The 27,317-nt window shown below is 45.9% G+C and overlaps 1 protein-coding gene across 1 annotated transcript in view; it reads right to left on the bottom strand.

The window, feature by feature from the left end:
* The window catches only part of ZFP64 (ZFP64 zinc finger protein), a 77,981-nt gene that overhangs the window by 11,184 nt on the left and 39,480 nt on the right, over positions 1 to 27,317 (bottom strand). The window contains exons 6-7 of the mRNA XM_032387705.1: positions 1,454 to 1,603; positions 1,151 to 1,213 (exon numbers count right to left, since the gene is read on the bottom strand). Coding sequence (XP_032243596.1) covers positions 1,151 to 1,213; positions 1,454 to 1,603 — 213 coding nt within the window. The remainder of the gene's footprint in view (positions 1 to 1,150; positions 1,214 to 1,453; positions 1,604 to 27,317) is intronic.

The following is a 27,317-nucleotide window of genomic DNA, read 5'->3' as shown; positions in this document are numbered from 1 at the left end:
AATTGCCCAGAAAGTGGGCCTCCTATTGGAGCTCCCGAGTTTAGTGGTTTCTGGAAACCACTTCCCAGCCCCCCTTGATGCCCGAGGTGGGTCATATCCCACCAGTCACCAGGGATGTTGCTGGGGGGTGGGGCAGGGCATGGCCCAAGGGAGGGATGCTGTGAGCCCCTCCCCCGCTTCTGCTTGCCACTAGTTAACAGAGCAGTTGCCTTGTACCTGGAGATGAAGCTATAGGTTAAGGATGACAGAGCCATTCAACCAGCTGTGGAGTACTCCTTTAGTTGTATTTGAAACTTGATTATGTTTAAGCCACTTGGTTTGGTTTCTGTAAAAGCCAACAGACCAATATCTTATTTTATTTTTTTTTAAGATTTTATTTGACAGAGAGCACAAGCAGGGGGAGCTGCAGGAAGAGGGGGAAGCCGGCTCCCGCTGAGCAGAGAGCCTGATGTGGGGCTCGATCCCAGGACCCTGGGATCATGACCTGAGCTGAAGGCAGATGCTTAACCGACTGAGCCACCCAGGTGCCCCCTATTTTTTTTTTTACAGATTTTATTTTAGAGAGGAAGAGCATGTGTGCATGAGGTGGAGGAGCGAGAGAGCGAGCATGCTCAAATGGGGGTAGGGTGCTAAGGGAGAGGGAGAAGCAGACTCCCCATTGGGCAGGGACCCCAACCCGGAGCTTGATCCCAGGACCCTGGGATCATGACCTGAGTCAAGGCAGACGCTTAACCGACGGAGCCACCCAGACGGCCACGACCTTTCTGAGGTTTACTAGGGCCACAAGGCCTCTTTGTAGCCCGTCCTCACCAACCTCTCCAACTAGCTCACCTCTTCCAAGCCTTTGCACCTGCTGTCCCCTCTGCTGGAATGTTCCTGGTCTTGTCTGGTTACTTAGCCACCTTTTATAGTTTAAGGCAAGAATCTTCTTCAGAAAGCCTTTCAGAAATAGCCTTGATCCCATCTACGACCGGTTCTCCCAGGACAGCCCCCCCCCCCATGACTTTTTAGGTCCCAGCCCACCGCACCAGACCATTTCATGAGGCAGAGACCATTTCTGTCCTGCCCACCACTACGTGTCAGCACTTAAATTCTTATCCATTTCCTTCTTTTCAACATTAAAGTTTCGCACAAACAAACGGACACCTACCCGTGTGGATTCTCAGATGGCGGTCCAAATCTTTCATGCCATGAACAGTTTTGAAGTGGCAACCTAGAAGAAAAAAATCCAGCTTTTCTTAAAATAGCGCCTCAAAAAGGAAGCTCCTATAAACCTGAAGTTGTGGGCAGCCCGGCCGAGCTCGGACGCCACAGGATGCTTAGAACGCACGGAATGCGCCTGCGCGGTGACTGCGCGGAGCGGGGCCAGGGCTCAGCAGGTGAAACAGGCAGAGCTTGCCCGCCAGCGCCCGGTACAGAGACGGGGCTCCGCGCGTTCAAGTTCATGTTTCACCTGGATAGCAACAGTTGAAGGTCCTTTCTCCAAGCGTCACCGTTTGTTCCTTGGACGCTGAGGGAAGCGCCAAGGCAGGGGCTTTCTGGGCATCACTGCTGTCCGTGGAGGGACACGTTGGTTTGGGAACATTATCTTCTAATTCTGAAGCTGAAATGGAGACAAAAAGAAGTGTTAATTTCTCGAAAACCACCACCATGGTAAGTCTTACAATATAAGCAGGATTGTTTTACCTCCCTTCATCACCTCTCCCAAAACAAAAAAACCACAAGAAACAAAACAAAAACATTAAAAATGGCAAGCCACGTACACTTTGGCCTTACAGAAGTCCTTTCTTGAACTACCAACTTCCAGAAAATACAGGGGACAAGGGACGTGGAAACAGGACAGACTCAACTGGCAAGACCCAGGCTGCAAAACTTTGTAACGGGGGCTTCTCAAATGACCTACTGAAAACTTAGTTTGTAAAAGATTTTCCGATCCATCACAGGCTGCTATTTTTATAAAATATAATGCAAATTACAAATGAAATACAAAAAAAAAAGACCCAACATTAGAGATGAAAGAAGGCTGGTCCAGCAATGTCAAGCTATTTTTCAAAGCTTACTCGACTTCTGAATTTGTTTGGTCTCCATTCAGTAGATCACAGACCACACTTCAAGCACCACTGGTCTCCTGGACAAAATGCCACTGTTTCAGCAAATCACTTAAAGATGAAGGGGAAAAAACCAGACTCAAAGATACGACTTGTGGTATCAGGTGGTTACTTGGATCCCGATTTAAACATATCGTAAGCCATTTAAGACCATGACAAGCATGAACACTAAAATGTTTTTTTTTTTGGGGTGTGAAGATGAAATTAAGAGTTTTTAAAGCGCATTCTCATAATTTAGGGATGGATATTTACAAGTTGTATAGATATCGGATGCTTCGAAATACTTCAGGGCAGGGGAATAGCTGGACAGAAGAAACAAGCCTGGCCCTGTGTCATTAATTGTCGAAGCCCAGCTCCAGGTACATGGGAGTTCATGGCATCATGTTCTGTTATTAGGGTAGAACCATGTGAAACTGATGTTTTTGTGGGCCAAAATGGTCAGATAGTTTCATGTGGTCCAATCTAATGTGGAGGTTTAAACATTTCTGTAACAAAACCCAAGCGTTCCCAAAAGATTATAAAGTGATTTCCCTCCAAACAGATTTAAATCCAAGGAATAAAGAGGTGCTGCCAATGCCTGAAGTCTTAAAAAGATACTGATAAATTATGGGCCAAAGGCTGGGACTGTTTTCGCTCCAGGTAGAGAAGGTGGATTCCGTTTTCAGTGAGAGGTTTGTCAGGGTAAACCTCTTACCATGAGAAGCTAATGAACACATTGGTGTGGGCTTTAGCTCTTAGGCACAGGGCTTGCTTAGCTACTTGCTAACTGAAACTTAACCTTTCTGAGCCTCAGTTTACTCCTTTGAAAAAGGATCATGGACCTGCCGCAGAGCTCTGCAGGGTTAAGAGAACAATGTAAATTCTCAGTACATCACCCAGCCTGTGCTTGTAAACACAATTCAGGAATAAAGGATTGCAGAGGTCCCACCTGAATAGTGGTGGTGCTCAAAGCCCCTTAACAGGGTCTGAACAAGTGACCAAATCTTGTGGCTCTCCACTAAGGGTAATTTTGCCCCCAGGGGTTATCTGGGAATGCTTGGGGATATTTTTGATGGTCATATGTGCACACACATAGGGGACTGTGGCATCTAGCGGGTAGAGGCCAGGGATGTTGCTAAACATCCTACAACGTACAGGAGAGCCCCCACACCTGTATCTGAGTCACATGAATTGTGGGTTTTAAATGTAGCTTCCCAGGGCTCACCCCAGATAACCTGGGGTGAGGGTGGTTACGGGTAAATCCCAGGAACCTGCACTTTTGAAGCCCTGTCCAGCGATTCCATCATATACTCCAAGCCCTTGCTACTTGAAGGGTGATCCCCAGAGCTCTAACATCAGCATAACATGGAAGCTTGTTAGAAATGCAGAACCTCAGGTCCCAGCCGACAGAATCAATCTGCACTTTAACAAGATTCCCCAGGTGATTCCTGTGCACATTAAAAATAGGAGTAGCCCACCACTGAGACACTGCTTCTCAAACAGGTGCATCAGCATTACCTGGAGGGCTTAAGGCTCAGGTGGCTTGGGCTCCACCTTTAGAAATTCTGATTCAGTGGATCTGGGGTAGAGCTGGTCATTTTTCATTTCTAACAAGTTCCAGATGATGATGATCTGGCAACCACACTTTTGAAACCTTCTCTGTGAGAAGGGAAACTGGTTCAGAGATGAAGGTTGCAGGGCTAGAAGTGTTCAGCTGATCAGAACCCCCACTGGCCAGATCTGAATGAAGCCCATCATTATGCTCCTCAGAGGAAAACCCAAAACCCTGCACTACTTAGCAATTCGTATTAAAGAAAACCATCAAACTCTTAAGGACTTTTAATCCCAGAGAAACCAAGAAAGATTGAAGAGTGAAATCTAAGTGAGAGGTTGTAAGGCACAGTGGTTTGGGGAGCTGACTGGAAAGCCAGGGCTAAGTTTCAAATTTCAGTTCTATCATTTATTAGCTGTGTGACCCCGGAGAAGTTACTCAACTTCCCTGTTCCTCAATTTCTACATCTAAAATGGGGATCATGGCTCTTCTCTCCTAGGTTTAGGTGAAGATTAAATCCTTTAGTATATGTAAGAGGACCTAGTACATAACACTATAGAAACATTGATTTTGTTCATTGATGGGTACACGTGAGCCACCAGATTCTGCAAGGGAGGGAAATGCATTGTGCCATGAAAACTTGGAAACAGGCAGAAGAAATTGCTGTGTTAAAGCCAAAAAAAAAAAAAAAAAAAAGAGGCTATCCAGGGGCACCTGGGTGGCTCAGTTGGTTAAGCATTTGCCTTCAGCTCAGGTCATGATCTCCCTCCTCGGGGGAATCTGCTTCTTCCTCTCCCTCTGCCTGCCCCCCCCCCCACTCTCTCGCTCTCAGTCTTAAAACAGATCTAATACTAGGAAGGGTCACCCAGGTAGAATGTGGAGTGGCATGAAGGGCCTCCCAAGGAGACTTCCTTAAACATCCAGGAAACCAAGCCAGTCTGGAAGCCCACTCTCTCCTGAAAATGGTACAGCTGGGACAGAGACCCTTCTAGTCTGAAAGTGGGGGTGAGCCACATGATAGAACCCAATTTAGTACAGTGGGCATTTTAACCCTATGAAAACCACTGTTCCTTTTATAAGGTTACCCTCAGGTTTTTTTTTTTTTTTTTTATAAACTGGTCATGACTGAAGTCTACCAATTGACCGGCTCCATTTTATTTCTTCCAAAACCTATTTGAGTTGCAAAGCCATTTGCAAATTAATAGTGGCCCACCCCTGCTAACTGTGGGATGGGGGAAGCCTAAACAAACCTCAAAAAGAAGGTGGGCCTTTATTCAGCTGGACAGACCCAAAATGCAGGAGGAAAAACCACATCAGTTGGAAGGTTGCTTTTTCTCTACAGAGTGGCTGGCACTTAATTCTGATTGTGCCCTGCTCCCACAGGGGGCACCCCGAGTACCTCACAATGCAGAACACCCTAAGCCTTCTAAACAGAGGGCGTCTCCAAAGGAGGCATCTTCACAGCAGCTATGCAAGAACAAAAGGAGCCCAGGGCCCCCACGCAACAGCCAGGGGTCATTCAGGTTATTGTCTTTTATAATTGCTTCCCCCCAAGATTCAACACCCCCAATAACACTCTCCAGTTCCTCCTTTATGGAGGATCAGCAGGGGCCCTGCGGTGCCCCCCCCCCCAGGGAGACCCTCTCGTTGCAACCTGTGTCCATTATAGTCTTTGGGCACAAAGGTAGTTATGGTCTTTCGGTTAAAAGGTAGTTCCATCCAGCCCAATTTTAGTTTTAGGTACTATTATTTCCAAAGTAGCTTCGTTACACTTCTCCCCTCCACTATCCTCCTTGGGCGGGTGGTCATCAAAGCCCAGCAGACCGACCTGGCAGTGCTGGAAGTCTGAGGCTTATTCGCAGAGAGACCCGAGATCCCCCAGCTCCCTTTCTGGGCCGAAGGAACGCAGGGGAGAAGGAGAAAAAAGTTCACTCGGAACTAGGAGGTTATCAGTTAACTGCGGGGGTGGAGTGGGAGGGGGGTGGAGAGGAGATCGAGTGGGAATTTAGGTTATCTCAATCTGAGGGCAAGATAATCAGAAGGGAAGCGCCTTAGAGATGCAGATTCCCCAACCCCACCTCGCCCCAGAGATTCCAATGGGGGCGGTGCCTAAGGGTAGACTGAGGAATTTAGCGAGTTAGCAAAGCTGCCCACCTGCAGGCTCGTCAGAAACGGAGGCTCCACTGACCACAGAGTGAGAAATACTGCCCTGAGGACTTAGGGTAGTCCGGGGCCTCTGCGCGTCACCCGGACCCCCTCCACCAGCCACGTGGCGGCCAAGTCAGCCCGCAAAGTCCGACCGTGGCAGAGGTTTGCTCGACACACCCTTCCCTCCAAAGCCTCATTTAAAGTAAAAGGGTCCTAAAGTAAAAGGCAAAGTCCTTACTGGAGTCCCTAGGGCACCCATCATCTGTCCGACCTCATGTGCGTCCCCTCCGCCCCCCAATGCTGCAGCCTTACTGACGTCCCCGGCCTCTCCACTTGCTGTTCCTTCTGCATAGAATGCTCTCCCCCCAGGCATCTCCAAGCCTCTCACAACCTTCGGGTTTTTACTCGATGATACCCACCTCCGCGAGGCCCTCCCTGGACAACGCATTTGAAATGCCCCCTCCCCCTCACATCTCTCCCTTCCCAGCTTCGTGAGGTCTGCTTCCGCCGCTCACCCCTAACGCACCTTACGCCTCCCCATTCTGTCTCGAGGGCCGTCTTTCTCGACCCCACTCAGCCATAAACTGGAGAAGGACTGGAATCCTGTCCGCTTGTTCATCGCCGTTGCCCTCGCCATCACCTAGCTCCAGAGCCAGGCGGAAACTCAGACATCCCCCCTAGTCCCAGACGCGGGTCTCTCAGAAGGCCCACCCTCCAGGCGCGCCACCCCAGGCCAGCACCAAGGAGGTCGGGGACCCGGGTGCCGGCGCGCCCCGAAGAGGGCCCTCCGAAGGGGTCTCGGAGCATCTTCCCAGCATGTTTGGGAGAGGAACCGCGATTTACTAGCGCTTGGGGCAGCCGCATAGTTTACCGGCAGAGAGGGAATTTACAAGGAGGTGTAACTTACAAAGGCGTAGGGCCGGGGCGCCGAGGTCCCAGCCCCAGCCCTCGCGTTGGAGGCTTCACCCCGCCCTTCCACGCCCGGAGCCCCGCACCCGCGCGGGTCCCGGGACAGTCCGAGAAACTGCCGGCAGCCCCCAGACGGGGCGTCCGCAGCGCTACTCACCCGGACCCCCCGCCGTCCCCGGGCCAGCCTCGGCGAACTCGCGGCGCGCGGGCGGCGGCTCCTTGGAGTTGAGGTGCTGAGGCTTGGCCTGCTTGCGCCGCGACATGGCGAGAGGAGCGCGGCCCCCGGCGAGTCGCGGCGAGTGGCCTGCCTCCCACAACCGCTTCCCGGAGTTCGGAAATTACCCCCCCGCTTCCCCGGCTGGAGCGCGCATGTCCTAGCAATCCTGCTCCTCAGCCGAGCAGGACGATTTATCAAGAACCCTGACGGCTGATTGGCCCGGAGCCAAGACCTCGGGGGTCGGGGGGAAGCACAGTCCGCGCCCCTGCAGCCCACACCACCTGAGAGCTCGTTAGAAATGCAGACTCTCGGGCTCCACCCCAGACCCGCCGAATCAGAATCTGCATTTTAACAAGCTCCCCAGGTGATTCGCATGCACATTCAAGTTTGAGAAACCGTGTCTGCATTTTAACGAGATCCCCAGGTGATTCGTTTGCCCATTAAAATTTCAGAAGCACAGCTCTCCTCCAACTTTCATGTGCGCTCGAATCACTGGGGATCTCGTTAAAATGCAGATTCTGACTCAGTGGGTCTGGGGTGGGGCCTGAGCTTCGGTATTTCTAACGAGCTCCCAGGTGATGCCGCTGCGGCCGCACAGGCCGTGTTTTTAGATTCTGACTTAATTAGTCTGGGCGGAAACCTCGGCATTGGTTTTTTTTTTTTTTTTCAGCTCCCCAGGTTATTCTGATGTGCAGCCAAGGTTGAGAAGCACGACCTCCAGCATCTTCGCATTTAAAATTTAAATGAGCCCAGAGAGTCTCCAACTGCAGATGAACCACTCTACTGAGGAGCCCATTAAAAATGCAGATTCCGAAAGTTTTGGCTTCAGGCGGCAGGGCCCAGTAATCTGTATTTCTATACGGCGCCCCCAAGCCCCACCCCATCCCTCGCGCGGTGACTCGGGCGCTCCAGGTCTAAGACCACACGCGCGGGAAGCCTCCGGGCCAACAGGGGCGTGGGCCCGCCCAGCAGGTGACTGGGGCGTGGTCGGGGGGGGGGTTGAGCTAATTGGCTTTCATGCTCAGACTGGCTGGAACCTTGATGAGACCCGGGGGGGGGGAAGCCCCTCCTTGCACCAGGTGAACGACATCCAACAGGGAGCAAGGAAGCCACCTACATCCCTCAGGTGTTTACTTTCTACAAATTGGGGAGTTGCTTAAGGCGGGGCTATGCCCAAAGCTTGCCCAAACCTGCGAATCACGTGGGGGCCCTTGCTAGAAAAGACCCAGGTTCGGCTCTAAATCCGTGGGGGCAGAGGCCTGGGAGTCCGTGTATTTAACAGCGCCCTGCTGACAGTTGGCGCTGTGGCTTGGGCCGCCCCTTGGGGTTCAGCAGCCGCCTCTAACTCGCCTTCTGTGGGGTTACCGTTAGCAAATCCTAGGGCAGGGCCTGCAAGAAGACGAGTTTTACATTTCTCAAAAACTTGAGTTGTTTTTCTCCAACTTCCCGCTGATTTTCACATGGTGAATGGATTTTAGGGATGGTTGTGTAATGCCAGGTGATGTCACTCAAGGTTAATTTATTTATATATTTACTTACGACTTTTTAGAAAAGTAATTCCTACCCCCCAACGTGGGGCTTGAACTCACCGCCCGGAGATCAAGAGTCGCAGGCTCTCCCCACTGAGCCAGCCAAGCGATCCAAGGTTAAATCTTAGAGCACTTTTTTTTTTTTTTTTTAAAACAACTTTTAAACTTTTCTCCAGGATGTGCATGTAGCTACATATATACAGAAAGCCATTTGAAAACCTATGTCTGTGCTTATGTTTATCGCGTCTCCTGGAAAGTCTCAGGAGGATACTGGATAAGCGGGCGGGGACAGTGGTTGCCTCTGGGGAAGCAAACCCAGCCAGAAGGATGGGAGATATCTGATACCCCTTTAGATTGCCTGAGGTGTGTACAGGTGTTTATATATTTAATATTTAGATAGCATTTTGTCAGCTCAGGTGCACACAATTGGATTAATCCTTGGTACATGACACCTGGTCATTACTGATCCATTGCTGGCTTATGTTTGTTTGGCTGCTTGTTTGTTCCCAGGCTTCTTAGGATATAATAAATACCAGGGAACCCACCACTCAAAACCGGGAGCATAACCATAACCTACATCTCTCTGATACAGCCATCAACCTAAACCCCACATATTTCATTCCTTTGCTTTATCTTTTCAGCAAGCTCTTTTGCATCTACATGTAATCTTAAAAAACACAATTTTAATTTTTAAAGAACTTAAAAAGGGTATGTAATTTTCTAGGAATCCCCCTTCATTTATTATATTGCTAAAATCATCCAAATTGCTGTCACTGTCGTTCTTCTGACTGATGTGTAATATTCTATGGTGTGAAAATAGCACAGTTTATACATCTGCCCTCTTGTTGGGCACTTGGGTTGTATCGTCTTTCTGAATTGTGTGGGTATGATCTATGATCCTTCTAAAAAGTGTCAGAGGTTAAGTGAATGTACACATTTTTGGATTGTAGGTGACTGTTTAAGAGATTATGCCAAAATGGTGGCACCAATTTACATTTCCGCCAGCAAAGTAAGAAATACTGTGGAGCCACATCCTTTCCTATACCCAGTATTATCAGATGTCGAATTAATATATAATGATATTTCACTATGGTCTTGATTTGCATTTTCCCTGCATGTACAGTTTCAACAAAAAACAAAGCAAAATTTATTTTTCACAAAAGGACAGCAACTGATTAAATTTGTTTCATTTTTTGGAGGCATTGTTGTAATACTCTTTAATACATCTATTCAAAGTTATGGCTGTAAATTAAATTCATTACCATGTTTGGTTTTAATGGCTTGACTTCAAGGGTCGTAACTGAAAAATTGAAAAAAAAATATAGGGGCGCCTGGCTGGCTCAGTCGGTAGAGCATGCGCCTCTTGATCTAGGGGCTGTGAGTTCAAGCCCCACATTAGGCATAGAGCTTACTTAAAAAAAAATTACATTTATAACTCATAGATTAGAGATCTAAGTGAAAGCAGGGTATCATTCATTGGCTATGATACATCACAATTCTCCTCCAATCCCATTCACCAATTATACAAGTTGACTGTTTTTTGAAATCCAGCTTGTAAATTTTCATCTTCCCTGATAATCAACTTGGGGCTTTTGCCAATTAAACTGAAGAGGGCGCATCACTACATCTTTAACAGATGGATTTCAAACCCACCGTTTGGACAATGTTTAAACAGATCAGAAAATTCTGTTGCTAAGTTTAAACACGCAGAATGAGGTGACGCCTTTTCATCGTCCTTCAGCAACACAATCACAGAACACGGAAACCGTGGCCAAACATGCATTTCAAAATATTTTCACCACAGGATGTTTCTCTAGAAATGAGTTACTTTCTCATTCTTTATATATCATCTTCATCCTGATTTTTTTTTTTTTAATGATTGCTAGGTAGTCCCCTTCAAGAGAAAGTCAAATTTTCAATGCTTGTCACTTTTTAAAGGAAAAATGGAAAATCTCTGTGATTTTGATAACTTAAGTCTTTTGCCAAGAGATAAACAGTGCACCTCTAAATTATACAAGATTCTCCTCATCCCTCTAGATCTCTTTATAAAGCATTATAAAGATTGAGAAGCAGTAAAATGTAAATAACATTACTCTAGAGCCAATGTGAGTTGGAATCCTGGCTTTGTGACAGTGTGGCCTTGGGAAAGTGCTGTGCACTCCAGTTTTCTCATCAATAAAATGGCAATGCTAATATAACTAGGGCGGTTACAGGGATGAATAGATTTCTCTATGCAAAGGACAAAGTACAATGTCTAGTGGTGAGCCGTACTCCCTACGTGTTAACCATGACTATAATAACAGAGTAAATGTATTAGTTTACTATAATAGTTATCATGTATAATAATAGCTCACACTAATCCAGAATTGGTGGTTCCAATTAACTAGGCACAGATATTGTTGTCCATGGAAATAAATTGGAAGCAAACAAACCTGTGTTGACTTCACCCAACCCTTCTGAGTTGCAGATTTTCTATGCTTTCATACCAGTTTCAATATATGTGTATTATTTTTTTAGAGAGAGAGCATGAGGTGGGGGGGTTGGGGAGGGGCGAGGGAGAGCAAGAATCTTAGGCAGGCTCCACGCTCAGTGCAGAGCCCGACATGGGGCTCGATCTCACAACCCTGAGCTCATGACCTGAGCAGAACTCAAGAGTTGGATGCTTAATTGACTGAGCCACCCAGGCACCCCAATATATGAATATTAAATGAGAAATTCAAAGGGACTCATTTAATACTGCTCAAGTAATTGCTTTCTTAAGAGAAAAAGGCATTGCTCATCTGACTTCTGTCCTTTCCACTACCTTTCTCCACTATGGATATAGGAATGAATGAATGAATAAATGTTTATCCAGGTATAAATGATTCCCAAAGAGGGTGTAAAGGCAGACAGGAGCAAATCTGACTTCTTTCTCTGCCAGGAATTTGTTTGTTCAACTGATAATTTTTTGAGCTCACACTATTGCCTGGTGATATGCAAGACAAACAAGACCCAACAGGGCAGCCAGAGAATGAATGAATGAATGAATGAATGAGTGCATGAGGTCATTTCAGATAAGGATGAGTGCCACAATCAAGATGACATGGGGTGGCATGAACCAAGAGTGACTGGGTGGTACGGGGGAGGGTAGCTGAGTTTGGCTAGAAGTGACCTTTGGGCTAAAACCTGATGTAATAGGCAGCCATGGGAAGAACCAGAGAGAGAGCATTTCTGAGGGAGGTAACAAGCAAAGGTTCTAAGAAGATTAGCTTTGGCACGTTTGAAGCAAAGTAAGAAGCATCAGTGACTAGTTTGTTCCCAGAAAAAAAAATATGTCTTATAAAAAGTTGAAAAAAAAGTCTGAGCTCACTTATGATGAAAGAAATGCAAGTTAAAATAAATTGAAATACCATTTTTATCTTGTCTGAACAGGGAAGATTAAATGCACACATATTAGCAAAGGTGCACATAGGTTATGATCCAGCTATTCCTCCCCCACGCTGCACTTCTCACACTTACTGCTCATGAGAATCACTTGGGGACCTTGTTAAATGCAGATTCTGACTCCAGTGTGTCTCAAAATTTAACATGAGTGCAGATCACCTGGGGACCTTGTTAAGGAGCGGATTGTGATTTCAGTGCTTCTCAGACCTTAATGTGCAGAACAATGATCTGGTGATGTTGTTAAAAGCAGATTCTGGGCAACCAACCTGTGAAGAGGTATTCAGCCTCACTAGTTATGAAGGAATGAATATTAAATAACCATAAACTCCTCTCTTTTTTCTCCCTATCAGATCAATAAAAATTAAGAATGCTGGTAACATCTACCGTTAGCAAGAGCACAGGGAGTTTGGTCTTCTAATGCATTGCTGGTGAGAGCGTGAATGTTTATCACCGCTTCAGAGAGCAGTTTGGCAATAAAGTGCCAGTGATCTATCAATTCTGCTTTCCATCTATTCTCCAGAGAAATGTCTGCCCGTGCACACAAGGGAGCGTGTCCAAGGATGTTTGTGGCAACACCACTGTCATAGTAAAAAAAAAAAAAGCCACTGAGAAATAACCTAACTGCCCAACAACAGGGGACTGGCTAGGTTAAACTAAGGTTTAGCCATACCACGGACTACCAGGCAGCAAATAAAAGTAGTCACCAGATTTATGAACACACACATGGCTAGAGTTCCAGATACACTGCGCTGAAGAAAAAGCAAGTTCCACACAGATAGAATTAAACATCTATTCAAATCCATATATGCTTTCAATGGAAAGTAAAAGGTACTGGAAGGGTACACCCTGGCTATGTGTTAAGCAAGATGGTGGCCGGGTAGTAGCTTGAGGGAGGAAGGATTGGAGAGCCTGTGTTCCGTGTCTGTTTAAGAAGACGTGATCCCTTCAGGGTCCTGGGATCGAGCCTCGCATCGGGCTCCTTGCTCATTGGGGAGCCTGCTTCTCCATCTGCCTCTGCCCCTCCACTCCCCACTCTGCTCATGCTCTCTCTCTCAAATAAATGACATTTTAAAAAAACTAAAAAAAAAAAAAAAAAAAGACGTGATCCTTAGTATTATCTCCTTTTTAAAAAAATAGGGAATGGATTACCACACTGCTTGACCGTTAAAAAGTTAAAGAGTTAAAAAGCAATAGTTAAAATAATTAACTAAATTATGGTTCTGTCATACAATGGAATACGTTCTGTATGACCATAATGGAGAATGATGTATTTCCTTGTGCACTGATATGGAATATTCTTCAAGATATGTTAAGTGAAATATTCAAAGGACAGAACAGTATACAAATTATGCTACTGTGTGTGTATGTGTTTTACATACATACATACATACACACAATAGCATAGTAAAAACATAATATATAACAGCATCTCTCTATTAAATTTAACACACAGACATACAGACACACGTGAGTGCAGATGAGACAGGGGAACTGGTAACATGACTTATTCCTGGGGACAGAACAACAGTTGTCTGAATGACATCTTGATATACACTTTTTGGCAATCTCTTAAGTTAAAAATCTCTTAAGTTAAAAAATTTTAAATCATAAAATCTGGCACACTCACAGGAGTGTATAAAACACAAATGTGCAATTTATGAACTAAAACAAACACCCTTGCAGCCACCAACAACTTAAGGTCTAGAACATTCTTAGTACCAAAGCAACTCTTCACATGTTCCCATCCATTAGCTTCTCCTGCCTTCTGCCACCTTCTTCCACTAGCTCCAATTTTGTGTAATTCTTATTTAAAAATAGTTTTGTCACTGTGCATCAATGATGCTTCAATTAAAAAAAAAAACAGTAGTTTTGTCACCTAAATAATGGTGTTTAGTTTTGCGGCTTTTGGAACTGCATGGCTAATATTCCTTCCATTGCTTCTTTAAGTTTGTGAGATGTGCCGTGGTGTTGCAGGCAGCTGCGCTGGATTTTCTTTTCTTTCTTTTTTTTTTTAAAGGTCCAACTTCTATTTATTTATTTATTTATTTAAAGACTGTCAGAGAGAGAGCGTGCACGCAGGTGCGTAGGAGTTGGGGGGACGGGCAGAGGGAGAAGCAGGCTCCACACTGAGCAAAGAGCCTGATGCAGGGCTCGATCCCAGGACTCTGGGATCATGACCTGAGCCGAAGGCAGAGGCTTTACCGACTGAGCCACCCAGGTGTCCTTGCACTGGATTTTCACTCTTGCATAAGCTCCACACGAATTTACCACATTTTACACCTTCGCTGCCAAAGGGTGGTTTCCACCTTGGTAATTATGAGCAACGTGGCTGGGAACATTCTTACACAGCTTTCGTGGTTCTTGCGTGTAAGCTGCTCCACGCCCAGAATCTGCATTTTAACAAGATCCCCCCGTGACCCTCATGTGCGGTAAGTGTGAGACGTGCAGCGTGGGGGAGGACTAGCTGGATCATAGCACAGGTTCTCCCTCAACGTTCCGAGGAACTGCCAAACTTTTTCTGACGTGACCTTATCAATTTACGTTCCCATCAGCATATGTGACTTTTAAAATGAAAATGAAAAAAAAAAGGGAACTCGTTAAAAAGTCACTAGGGCACGGTTTTCGTTGAAAATGTTAATAACCACTACCCCGATCTTCACTTCCTCTTCTTTCCTTTCTGCTCCCACACCCAGCCCCTCCCCTTCACGGATTAGAATATGAACCGATGAGATGACTTCCTGGAGGAGGATACCCTGTGGGTGACACAGTGGATCAGGGCCCTTTATTTATAGAGAAAACAGCCTCCAGTCCACCTGCTGGCTCCTACAGGTTTGGTAGTTCCTGAACTCTAAAGGAATGTGGTCCCCGATGAAGAATCTAAGCTTCTAGACCTGGGGCAGGGTGTAGCAGACCAGGGCTTGTCAGTTGTCTTACCTGGTCCTGAAAAACGTGAATTTCCAATCCCTTTCCGGCAACACTGGAATCACCCGGACCAAGGGTCACCTGCAGATCCTTTGAGTGTTTCCGTGTCTTGGGCCGCACAGTCTCCCTGACTCTGACACCGTCTACTAGGGCTTTTGCTCTGGAGCCATTCATCTGTTTAGCAAACATTAATTGGGTTCCACCTGGTTGTGAGGTTGCTCACCTCTAGGAATGCAACAGCAAGCCTAGAAGGAAGTCGCAGGGTAATGAGGAGGGAACCTAAGTCAACAGGCAGGTACAATATGCCGTGTGAGAAAGGTTCGCACGGTGGTCGGGGAAAGCTTCCTGCGACAGGCGGGTTTGTAACCCCAGGTGTATAGGATGAGTAGGTCTTGGGCAGGTGGAGAAGTGAGGTGGAGAGGCTTAAGAGGCTTTCAGGCAGAAGGGACAGCTTGTGCCAAGACCAGGAGGTAAAGGGACGGCCCTGCTGAGGAACCTCCGTCTGGCTGGAGGTGGGCAGAATGCTGGCAGGCAGGCAGAGGAGAGGGTGGGAAGGAGACGCAAGGGCCGCGTATGGCAAGCGGGACACGTTCAGAGGCAGTTTCCAGGCTCGGTTTGACGAAGGTCAAGGTTACTTACTGCCCCTCTCCTCCCCTGAGAGGCAGCAATGCTGGCAAAGTACTGACTCGGACAAGGATAACAGCGAACACTCACAGACGCTCGCTGCGTGCCAGGGGCTGGGTTCCAGCACATTCTACATGGAGTATCTCACTCGAGTCCAGCTCTCCACAGATGTGTGCTTTGAGCAAGTCTCTTAACCTCTTGAACCTCAGACTCATCTGTAAAATGAGGATGATAAATCTACCTACCTCAAATGGTTTTCCTGAGTATTAAAAGGGACTGTGGGGCACTTGGGTGGCTCGGCTGGTTAAGCGACCGACTCTTGGTTTTGGCTCAGATCTTGATCTCAGGGTTGTGAGATCGAGCCCTGTGTTGGACTCTGTGCTGAGTGTGAAGCCTGCTTAAGATTCTCCTTCCCTCTCCCTCTGCCCCTCCACCCACTGCTCGCAAGCTCCTTCTCTCTAAAAAAAATAAAATAAAATAAAATAAAATAAAATAAAACGACCCGCCTACAAGAAGGTCTATTCACTGCAGCACTCTCTGACAGTGTTTGTCCACAGGTCACTTGCTGAATAAACTGTGGTAAAGCCACACAATGGCATACTTCGCCTCCGTTAAAAAAAAAAAAAAGAGGAATCTCTTTATGTACTCATTTGGTAAGATTTTCTGAATATATTAAATGAAAAAAGCAAGGGAAGCAAAAGGGAAGGGGATAATGGAAGACTATATTCATATTTGCTTATGCTTGTATAAAGAGACACTGGAAAGCTATAGAGCTGGCAATCGCTGTTGGCGCCCACCCATATTCCCTCGCCCTTGTCACCTTGGTGCATGCCAGACTGACTTCCAGCGGTCAGTACCTGCATCATTTTTCCTGAGGGTTTTCTCTATTTGCCAGCGTCCCCTTTGCCCACCTGTGCAGCAGTCTGAAAGACATGGGCTATTCATCTCTTCTTGCCACCTCAGGAGTGGCTCTCTATCAGCAAATGCTGGGAGCTGGTGGATAAATACCTCAGCGCCCTTGCCCCACAAATGGATAACTCTGAGGCATCAGTTCCTTCCTGCCTCCCAGGGGTTCCCAGCAGGAGTAAGTGCCAGATGCCCGCCGTGGCAACCTGCTGATAATGCACTCTGTATCAGCTCTTTCTCTCCTCTGTCTCACCTCTCCACCCATCCCACTGTCGGTGTGTCCCGGGATCACCTCCCAAATAAGCTACTCGCTCTCTAATCCTTGTCTTGGGCCTGCTATTGGGGAAACCCCAATAAGATCAAAAGAAAACAAAAAAGAAAGAAGAAAAAGAAAAGAAAGAAAGAAGGAAAGAAAGAAAGAAAAGCAGTTATCTGTACGGACCAGGAAGGGAACACAGGCTGGGAAAGAGACATCTCAATGTATAGCATCCTATATTGTTTTGTTTTGCTATGTGGACATCGTGAATGTATGAATTATTCATGAAAGAGCTCACAAAAACATCAGTGATGCTAGTCCTAAAAAAGAACACATTGGCTGTTGGGGTACAGTGGACAGTTTTTGACAGAGCTCTATTCGGGCTATGCTCATTTCTGCTTGATGCCAAACCAATTGCCATATTGCAAAGGTGTGAGTCCCCCCAACTCCTCTCTCCCTGTTCTGTTAGGGGCACGAGTCCTAGGCTGCAAATGGAATGGGGAAGTTGAATGTGATGGTGAATCTTGGCATCACCTGTCCAGCAGTGTGCATTGTGGATTGGGGGTGAATCCACGACTTTTGGGCCTCAGTTTTATCACCTGAGAAGTGGACACAATAAATATCCATGCTACCCTCCTCTCAAAGTTGTAAGGAAAGTCCTGGATCTAGTAAAGTTCACCTACAAGAAGTGTGCATGCCTGACAAGCTTATGGACTGTTAATCAATAAATCAAGCAATCAATATGGTAAATGTATTTAATTTGAGGTGCTGGGCTTATAAAGAGTCTACAAGAAACTAAAATGTGTGATCTTTTCACCAGAGACACTCATTGAGGAATGATGTAGCCTAAAGAATATTCAAAAATATAAACTTTTATATAAGACAGAACTGGCCAAGTCATAGGTCTATAGCTTGGAACAAATGGTTTAATATATATTTTGTATATATATATATATAATTTTTTTTCTAGAATTTTTTTTTTAGATTTTATTTATATAAGAGAGAGAGCATGTGCACAAGTCAGGGGAGGGGCAGAGGGAGAGGGACAAACAGACTCCCCGCTGAGTGGGGAGCCCCACACAAGGCTTGATTCCAGGACCCCAAGATCATCATCTGAGCCGAAGTCAGATGCTTAACTGATTGAGCCATCTAGTTGCCCCCAAGTGATTTAATGTTTCTGGGCCTTGGTTTTCTTAAAAGAGCATTATTGCATTGTCTACTGTTTAGGGCTGCCATAAGGGTTGACGAGACATTAGTTGTAACGTGCTCAGGGCATTACTTGGCAGAGCGGGAGCAGTCAATGAAAATGCATTTTTCTATCAATTACTAGAGATACCCAAGGCTTCCTTTGACTCAGTTTCTGTAATGGAGGGTCTATTAATCAGGACTGTATGATTGCAAGTATCAAAACACCCTCCCTTTTTTTTCCTTAGGAAAAAAACAATAATTTGTGCCAAAGAACTGAAGGTTGGGAGTACATTTTTATTTCAGCTCTGGCTTCATCCAGGGGCTCAAATATCATGCCAACTTGGTCTTCCTCTGCTCCTCTCAGCACATCTTTGCTGTGTGCTGGTTTGCTCTCAGGCACTTCTCTCATGGGCCAGGTAGCTTCTGACATGGCTCCTAAAAAGTCCCACCTCCCAATGTGCTTGCTCTTGGCTAATCCCCTCCCCTTGGCTGGACCTGGAGACTTCTGCCCTGGTTAGGCGTGGTTGGCTTGTCTTGGATCATATGCCCATCTTTTCGACCAGGAGATGACAAACTATGGTCTACGGGCCAAATCGGGCCACTGCCTGTTTCTGTAAATAGGTTTTGTGGGAACACAGGTTCATTTGTTGATGTTTATAGTCTAGGACTGTTTTTGTGCTAGAACTGTAACAGAGACTGGATGACCCCCTACATCTGAAATATTTACTATCGAAGATTTCTGTTGAAATTGGCAACCATTTCTGTTGCTTTAGAAAGAATTTGCTGACCCTTGCTTTAGCCCAGTATCTTTGACCAAGCCCATGGAGTACTTTGATTGGCCAAGCATGGGACCATGCCCTCCCCTCATGCAGGGAGTGTGTCAGCCCCATTTGGAGCATATGGGCTGGAGGTGGGGGTGGAGTGGATCCCCAAGGATCATCTAGGAAATGCTCAGGGAAGGAGGTAGTTAGCAGAGGGATGAGGCTCAAGGCCTCAGCAGTGAACCTTCATGGTTTTGTATAACCACACTACCCTCCTTCCTTTGGGGAGCTAGTCGTGGTGGGACTGGCAGTGTTGGGGGAGGTCATTGAGAGTATGTGACCACTGGTTGACCTGTGAGCTGGACCCCAGCAATTGGAGGCTCCTCAATCTCTCCCCAATCCTTGAAATATGGGTTCTGCTTGCCTTTCCGGCTCCCAGAAGCTGTTCCAAGGACATAGCCTTGAGATAGTGATGTGGTGCTTAGACCATCTGGATGGGACATGACTGAACCAGTTAAGGCCTCCATGTAGATTTTTAAGGGGCACCTGGATGGTGCAGTTGGTTAAGTGTCTGATTCTTGCTTTCGTCTCAGGTTGTGATCTCAGGGTCAGGAGATCAAGCCCCGCGGCGGGCTCCATGCTAAGTGCGGAGTCGGCTTAAGACTGTCCTCTCCCTCTGCCCCTCCCCACCTCTAATAAATAAATAAATCTTCAAAAAAATTTTAAAAATTAAGCTTTAAAGATTTGGCAGGAGGGTGCGGAGATCTATTCATCTTGTAACTGCCCAAGACAAGCGTCATGTGTAAGTTCCCTTGCTTATGAAACCTACCACCTACCAATCTGGAGTGGCCTGACTCTTCCAGAATGCAGCCGGTTTCAGATGACTCCCAGGAAGCTCCCCAAGAGGTCTTGAACTGACAGCTAGTTCTAGAAAGCTACCGATGGCCAGCAGGCAGGATGGACTCGTCCTAGCTCACTGTATCCCCCAGACCACTGAGCCGCTCTAGCACTGGGCATGTGCCTCAGTGGAGAACCATTCCTGGGCTATTTATATACAAAGCAAAGAGAGAGAAGGACTGCCCTCTGGGTTGGCTGAATTGGGATGGCGTTAAGCTGGAGTTGCCTGTGACCATATCCTTCTGCCATGTACAGAAAACCTGTCTGCAGGAGGAAAGAATAAAGCCAAGCAAAGGCCTGCTGTGATGGGCATGATCGTGAAAGAAGACACACACAAGACCACAGCCCTGGTATAGGTCCCCAGGTCCCCAGGTCCCCAGGTCCCTGGAGCGGCTCTGACCCCTGTGTTTCTTTCTCAGATTCTGGAAACTATCTAGTGTCTGTCCAGGAAGTGTTCTTACTTCTGCTAGTTTTTATATGTTTCCTGTTACTTGTAACCAAAAGAGTGTTGACAATATCTGATCGAGCTGTAGAGAAAGACCAGAGAGGGGCTCCCCTCACCTGAAATCAGGAAAAAGCAAAAACCCTAGGTAGAAGCCATGGTGTATGTGAAAGATATAGAATAGAGGGCGAGGTGCAGAGTCTAGAAAAGACAATGAAACAAACAGATAAATGTGGAATATCTGAGTCTCATCTATGGCAGAGAAAATACCTAAGAATTCCCAGAACTAATAAACTGCAGTTCCAGCTTCTGATCTCCTGATGTCTGGTGACCTAGCTCTCACTGCATATACCTTCCCACATTTTTGTTGTCACCAGGGTCTTACAAGCATTTAAGCCTTGGATTAAAAGTCCCTCTAAGAAGGAACTAGTTTTGGGGCACCTGGGTGGCTCAGTTAGTTAAGCGTCTGCCTTCGGCTCAGGTCATGATCTCAGGGTCCTGGGATCCAGCCCTGTGTCAGGCTCCTTGCAGAATCTGCTTGAGATTCTCTCTCTCCCTCTCTCTCTCTGCCTCCCCCTACTCACGCGTGCATGTTCTCTCTCTAAATAAATAAATCTTAAAAAAAAAAAAAAAAAGAATGAACTAGTTTAGAGGTGCCTGGCTGGCTCAGTTGGTAGAGCCTACGACTCCTGATCTCAGGGCTGTGGGTTCCAGCCCCACACTGGGGATAGAGAGGACTTAAAAAACAAAATCTTAAAAAAAAAAAAAAAAAAAAAGAATGAACTAGTTTCACATGAGCTGATATGGAATGATTTCTGAATCTTTAGCCCCAGATGGTGGCATGAAACTATTCCAAGCTGTCAGGGTGCTTGCTGTGTAGAAAAAGTGCCTGGCACATAGTAGGTGCTTAATAAAATTTATGGAAAATATCCTGAAAGATATATTGTTAAATGCAAGGAAAAGAGAAAGGGGAAGACCCGCTACAAGACACTGTGTAGATTAAAGGCCCATCTTAGTTAATTAAGAAAGAAAAGAAACAAAATCTATACACACAAGCATGTTTAAGCACATAATTGCTTTTGGGGAAGGGAGCTGAAAATCTGGTGTGGGAAGGAAATAATTTTCCATTAGACCACATTGAAATGTTTGAATTTTTCCACTCTGTGCATGTATTACTTTTTCAATGAAAAATTTACTATAATGGAAAGATCTTCGATAAAGCAAATATAGTAACATGGTGATTGAATCTTCAGGCAAAGGATATGGGTGTTCACCAGAAAATTCTTTCAACTTCGCTGTATGTTTGAAACTTTTTTCCAAAAAAAAAAAAAAAAATTATTGGGACATGTTTACTTTAAAAAGTTCCCCTTCTATGATGAAATCAAGGGCCAGCCCTGAAGCTGGTTCCCATGCAGCTCTCAGAAGGGAGGAGAGTTCCCATGGCAATGGTGGGGGGCCTCTTTCTGCATAAAAGCGCCAGGGTTTACACTGTTAGAGTGAAAACATCTGAGCTGGCTTAGTGCAAGATTTCTATGTTGGTATGGCCTCAAATTCTGTCCACTGGAGCCCTCAGTTTTGGTCAGTGACAAGGGATCCAATCAAAGCTTCTCTCTTTGGGAACGTATCAATTGGGGTTTGTTGATGATACGTAAGAGAAACTGTTGGCCATTTGAACCAGAACAGAAACTTATGGGCAGCATGTGAGTCAGCCAAGTGCCTTGAGGGGCGCGGAGAGCCCGGCTCAGGTGACGGGCAGAGAGGGAGGCCGGCCAGACAGGTGTAACCATGAAGGACATACCCTGTGGGGGACTATCTGCTTTGGATGCTGCAGGGAGACAACTCTGGTACTGATGCTGGGAACCCCTAAGCTGCAGCCCACTGCCCCCAGAGCGAGCCCCTGCTGCCACCATCGGGTACTGTTCAGGCCTCTGCTGAAATGCTGTCACTGTGAATGAACTTGGATCCATCCCTGTGGTTTGTGCTGCTTGCTGGGTCTTGGGCCGGAGCATCTGACTGGCCAAGCCTAGGTCACGTGCTTGTCCTCCAGCTGCAAGGAAATGGTGAAGTGGTGGGAGTATTATTTTATCTAATCCTATACTTTATAAGACTCTAGGTTGGGTACTGTTATTGTTTTCACTATACAGAAAAAGAAACTGAGGTTCAGAGAGGTGAGGTTAACCTGTTGGGTCTTATTGCTGAGAAGATGTGGAACTGGGATTTGAACCCAGTTCTTTCTGACTCCAGGGCCCTTGTTCTTAACTAGTACCCTCTACTGCCAACTGTTGCAGGCCTCCATGGGCCTGCTGTGCCAGCCAGGCAGGAGAGGTCTCTGAATGACTTCCTCACTCACCTGCTCATAGGTAATTTGGGTGTGTCCATGCTGTTTGCACTGGATTAGGTAGAACGGCACTCTCTGTAAAGACGACTGTAGGTTTGCTAACTTATAAGAAATGTAATACTGGGGCGCCTGGGTGGCTCAGTTGTTAAGCGTCTGCCTTCAGCTCAGGTCATGATCCCAGGGTCCTGGGATCAAGCCCCGCATCGGGCTCTCTGCTCGGCCGGGAGCCTGCTTCTCCCTCTCCCACTCCCCCTGCTTGTGTTCCCTCTCTCGCTGTCTCTCTCTCTGTCTGTCAAATAAATAAAATAAAATCTTTAAAAAAAAAAAAAAAAGAAATTTAATACTAAAAAAAACTTAAATTCTCATTGAGCCTCCAACATACCCATCTTTTAAATTAATCTGAACTCTGTCTTTCTGAAGACACTGGTAACTGAGAGTTAGGTCAAAATGAACAGACGCTCTGTGGGAAGGTCTAAAGTCTTATAAAAGTGGAGACCACTCCGGCACTCATTTCTTTTGTGTATCTTCTCCTGGGAGGTACCGAGTCTCAGAGCCACCTGGGAAAATGCTGCCTCTAACAAAAGATGTCCTATGGAGACCAACAGGTGCTATGTAGATTGGGTGGGAAGTCCTATGGGCAGGTTGTCCTTTCCCATGAAAGGAAACTGACCAGAAATTAAAAAAAAAAAAAAAAAAGGAAGGAAGGAAGGGAGGGAGGGAGGAAAAAAGGGGCAAGACAAGATGGGAGGAGAGACCTGTTGCATTTGCATCCGAATTGTACTTTCTCATCACACTTGTGTTGAAAGTGATTTTTAAGTAGTATTGTAGGGAAAACATCATTTCATTCATTCAAATAAACACCGAATACTGGATATGGCAATTCCATAGGCAATCGCAAGCTGAAGGTTTCACTCATAGTCTCCTGTGTTAGTCAGCTTTTGCTGTGTAACAAGCAGCCTCAAAATCTCAGTGGCTTTCTACAATGAATATTATTTTCTTTTTTATAGGTCTGTAAGTTCATTGGGGCTCTGCTGGGTTTGGCTCTAGGCTGAGGGTTGGCTTGAGGTCAGTTCCATTGGTCTGCTCATTTCTCCTTGGGCCATCAGCCACATGGGGCATGTTCTCATGACAGGTCCCTTGAGAACAAGAGGATAAGCTACATTGTACAGGCACACTGAAAGCCCCTTTTCCCGTCAGGTCCATGAGTATTCAATTAGCCAAAGCAAATCACATGGCTTTGCCCAGAATCAGTGGGGCAGGGAAGCACATTCCACCCACCATGACGCCAATGGGCAAGGGCAGATACCTATAATTCTGGACCAGGGAGGGAGTGTCGAGTTGGAAACAACAATCTAGCATAGCTGTTAACATTGAAAATAGGAATACAGTCACAAGGTGAAGTATAAACAGATTGATAAAGACTGTTTCTTGGAAAACTAATTGGTGGGATGTGGCCCTCTCATCTTTGCCTTGGGTTGTAACGCTGCATTCCACCACTAGGGTGAAGCTCTAGTCATTATTTTACAGCTTCTGGCTTCCATCCATCATTAATCACAGCAGGCTGGAAGCTGATTCACACCTGCTCTCCCAGCATTATTATCAATAGTGCCTCTTCACTCCCAGAGGTGTCCCAGTTTGGATGAGGAACTAGATGATCATTATATATATATAATAAATGGGGCACTTTTTTCTCCCGAAATAAACAACCTTCCCCCAGGAGGCTTACATACCACGAGGAACACCAATCTTTTTTCTTTTCCCCCCTCCTTTTCCTTCTGGAAAAATGCTCTAATTACAAATGACCTCTCTCTTTCCAGACCTTTATATGTTCCTGTCCACCTTAGAACACTCATCCCCCATTTCTTGGTTCCTGCTTTTCCGCTGTGATGCCTATTCATCACTTTGACTTTCCACAGGCAGCCTCTCCTGGTGGTCCAAATCTGGGTCACACGGCTTCCTTGTCGTGCTTCCAGGTCCCCTGCTAGAGCCCTGATGTGCTGTGGCAAATGCGTATTTGCTTGTCTGCCTTACTAGACCGTGAACTCCCAGAGGGCAAGGATCCTGCCCGCATCGCGACACCAACATCTTATGTATGCCCCTGTGGCAATTGGTATTTGCTGAATGAATGCAACTGCTATTATTGTTTTAATGAGTATTATAATATACATCAGATATGCATAAAACATAGAGAATAATTCTCTCATCAACCTCATGGTCTACCTGCTCCTCTTTCTTGCTCTCTCTTCTCCAGCCACATCAACCTCAAAAACCACAGGCACATTTCTCATTTAGGGTTTTTCCACTGGCTTTTCCCCTTGGCATTCTCTTCCTCTTAATATCCACATGGCTCCCTCCCTCCCTCATTCCAGTCTTTGTTCAATCTTAACTTCTCAGGGAGGCTTTCCCTGACCATCTGTTTAAAACCTCAAGCTCTGGTATCCAAGATTTATAAAGAACTTATCAAACTCAACACCCCAAAACCAAAAAATCCAGTCAAGAAATGGGCAGAAGACATGAACAGACATTTCTCCCAAGAAGACGTACAAATGGCCAACAGACACATGAAAAAAATGTTCAACATCACTTGGCGTCAGGGAAATACAAGTCAAAATTACAATGAGAGACCACCTGACACCGGTCAGAATGGCTAAAATTAGCAACTCAGGAAACAACACATGTTGCCAGGATGCAGAGAAAGGGGAGCCCCCTTACACTGTTGGTGGGAATGCAAGCTGGTGCAGCCACTCTGGAAAACAGTATGGAGGTTTCTCAAAAAGTTAAAAATAGAGCTACCCTACGACCCAGCAATTGCACTACTAGGTATTTATCCAAAAGATACAAACATAGTGATTTGAAAGGGCACCTGCACCCCAATGTTTATAGCAGCAATGTCCACAGTAGCCAAACTATGGAAAGAGCCCAGATGTCCATCAACAGATGAATGGATAAAAAAGAAGTAAAATGGAATATTATTATATATCATATTATATATAAGAAGTCATATATATATATATATAATGGAATATTACTCAGCCATCAAAAAGAATGAAATCTTGCCATTTGCAAGGATGTGGATGGAACTAGAGGGTATCATGCCAAGTGAAATAAGTCAGTCAGAGAAAGACAAATACCATAGGATTTCACCCGTATGTGGAATTTAAGAAACAAATCAGATGAATATAGGGCAAGGGAAGGATAAATAAGATGAAAACAGAGAGGGAGGCAAACCATAAGAGACACTGAACTCTAGGAAACAAACTGAGGGTTGCTGGAGGGGAGGTAGGTGGGGGGAGGGGTAACTGGGTGATGGGCATTGAGGAGGGCACGTGATGTGATGAGCACTGGGTGTTGTATGCAACTGATGGATTACTGAATTCTACCTCTGAAGATAATAATACAGTATATATTAACTAAAGTTAATTAATTTATTTTTATTTACTTATTTATTTGTTTAAAAGATTTTATTTATTTGAGAGAGAAAGAGAGAGAGTGAGCACGAGCAGTGGGGAGCAAGGGGCAGAGGGAGAGGGAGAAGCAGACTCCCCGCTGAGTAGGGAACCCAATGCAGGGCTCGATCCCAGGACTTTGGGATCATGACCTGAGCTGAAGGCAGACGCCTAATCGACTGAGCCACCCAGGCGCCCTAAACTGAATTTAAATAAAGAATAAAAAAATACAAAAAGGAAAGCTTTTGGAAAAAAATAAACTAGGGCAAAACAAAGATAAGTAAATATCTATCTGCCCAACCTATCTCTTCTCCCTGTAGAATGAATCTTCTCTTGCATTCCTCATGTTGATTATAATCTCCCAGTCCCATTTTCCATTAGGCTCAGTGGGCATCATGCTCAGAGTCCAGGAAAGTGCTTTCATTTCTTTTGAAATCAAAAGAAAAAAAATTTAATATGATCCAGCCTGGATTACCCATCTTTGTACCCATATGGTTGTAAGATATAATTTTAAATGTGTGTGTGTGTGTGTGTAGGAAGGGGGGCTTATGCAGGGAAAAGTACCCACAGCCCAGGACAACAGCAATGTGACCCTGTTGGCTCCCAATAATTTAATGTTAAACTGTAACCTTCCTTGAAGCTTATGTTCTCTCATTTGGGGACTTATGGGGGGGGCCCCGTTTTGCTTTCATGACAGGATGAAGTCAGAGGCACCAAGCAAAATTAGAAAGCTAAACCAGAGTGCAAAAGGTATTCTTGCCTCTGTGCGTTACCCACTGGTGAGACACTCAATGCTGGGGAAGGAAGTAACAAGGTATGGACGGAGCTGGCTGGGCTCAAGTGCCATCAGGCCAGTCACCAGCAGAGTGACCGTGCATAGGTCACGTGACCTCTGTCTCCCCAGCCTGCCGAAAGCACAGAACTAGGTAGTGAAGGAGCATTTTAAAGAGTGAAGGGTCAGTTTAAACAAGAGTCCACCCTCTGCAGCCTGAGCTCCTTGAACCTGCAGTTCACGTGTAAGATCAGGAAGTCCCCTGGTGGACAGCCCCAGGGGGCTGAATCTGGTTCCTCTGACCGCCTCAGATAACCTCTGACCTCGAGAAAGGACAGCAGTGCAGCGATGAAAGAACCAGCAGTGGTGGAGGAGAAAACTACTGTAGTTTTTGTTGCAGTTTTTATTCTCTACTGAAATCTTTCCAGAAGATCCAATGCTGGCTAATGAATCAAAGAGAAATTTCAGTTGCAAGCACTTCGTTTTTATGGCTCAGAGGAGAATTCTTCTGAAGCCCAAACAAAAAAGGATGAATTAAAAAAAAAAAAAGGCATCAGTAGCTAGGATTCCGGCAGTGACCAGGTTTCAGGACACAACCCTTGGGTTCTTGGGTATCCTCAAGAGAACCCGTGTAAAAGTAAATGCTAGCTGGCTTGTGCACAGCAGCTCTGCTGGATTGAGCACAGCAGAATGAGGGTGAACACAAAACAGAAGCATTTTGGGGTGCCCAGGCTCACAGCAAAGATACTATGAATTCCCAAAATTATACCGTAAACTAAGGTGCCACAAAATTAGATTTGTCATTCACATGTGGGGGCAGGTTCGGCAGGCATCCCAGGAAAGCCTACCCAGTCCCACTTAGTAGCCCACGAAGATCCGTGGGCAGAAGGGAAATGAACT

The sequence above is a fragment of the Phoca vitulina genome, unplaced genomic scaffold (genome assembly GCF_004348235.1).
Source record: "Phoca vitulina isolate PV1807 unplaced genomic scaffold, GSC_HSeal_1.0 scaffold50, whole genome shotgun sequence".
Taxonomy (NCBI): Eukaryota; Metazoa; Chordata; class Mammalia; order Carnivora; family Phocidae; genus Phoca; species Phoca vitulina.
Note: the sequence above shows the minus strand (reverse complement) of the source record. Positions and strands in the feature narration are given on the sequence as shown.